This window comes from Penicillium subrubescens (assembly GCF_028828155.1).
Source record: "Penicillium subrubescens strain IBT 31985 chromosome Unknown utg000009l_segment0_segment0, whole genome shotgun sequence".
Lineage (NCBI taxonomy): Eukaryota > Fungi > Ascomycota > Eurotiomycetes > Eurotiales > Aspergillaceae > Penicillium > Penicillium subrubescens.
In genome coordinates, this window is record NW_026643159.1 from 419,361 (window position 1) to 420,182 (window position 822).

The 822-nt window shown below is 51.9% G+C and overlaps 1 protein-coding gene across 1 annotated transcript; it reads left to right on the forward strand.

Moving 5' to 3' along the window:
• Positions 1-241: 241 nt before the first annotated feature.
• Positions 242-508, forward strand: N7473_011205 (uncharacterized protein; the record flags this gene model as incomplete). Its single annotated transcript, XM_057157144.1, has 1 exon — positions 242-508. One exon carries the CDS (start codon positions 242-244, stop codon positions 506-508), a length of 267 nt encoding a protein of 88 aa, XP_057004266.1.
• Positions 509-822: the final 314 nt, after the last annotated feature.

Here is an 822-nt window from a genome sequence, read left to right on the forward strand (position 1 = left end):
AATATAATTATTCAAGCAGATAGCTCGGGCTGGAAGTTTCGGGACCTTGATTGTTGGTAACATACCAGTTTTGGATGAATTGGTTCCAAGTGACACAAAAAACTTCAAGCGTTTTGAACCGTATAAAATACAACCTGGCTTCGATGTGGGACATTCCATTTGAAGAAGTACAAACTAACGGTAGAGAGGATAGTGAAAGATCACGCGTCGTCAGTATCATTTTTCGACTCTGCCATACGGTATGCTCCTTCAAGGCAAGGGTGGCGGCGAGGCGCAGGGGACGCTCTCGCTGGAATCTTCGCCTGCTGTCGCCGATCGACTGTATGAGGAGGAAGGCATAAACATTGGTCGGGAGGGCCTACTGAGCAGGCGCCCTCTAAGGTCGCTCGTCCCCGCTCTGCTCTCATTCGCTGTTACATCTCTGATTCCGTTTGAGCTCTGGACCACGGGCGGCCCCGGAGAACAGAAGCTGCCCTCCCCTTTCCCCACCTGGAGTGCCGTCCTCTGATCCGATCGGATACGGTTCTGTGAATTCTGCTTGCGCTCTATGTACAAGCGGGAGATTGGGGAAATTGGACAACTATCAGCAGGACATTTATCTAGCGAACTTCTTGGAAAGTCGGTGTTCCATAGGGTTGCAAGACAACTCGGCAAATTCTGCCATGTTGAATTTGGCCGGAATGCCTCCATTAAAACTAGCGGGGCCTTGGCGACCACGCGCGTACGAAAGCGCTCGGGCCGTTGGCACAAGAAAACTTGCCCCATCAGTGATCGCCATGCTTGGTCCCTCAAAGGCTGGGCAGTCCCTTGAATGCATAGCCG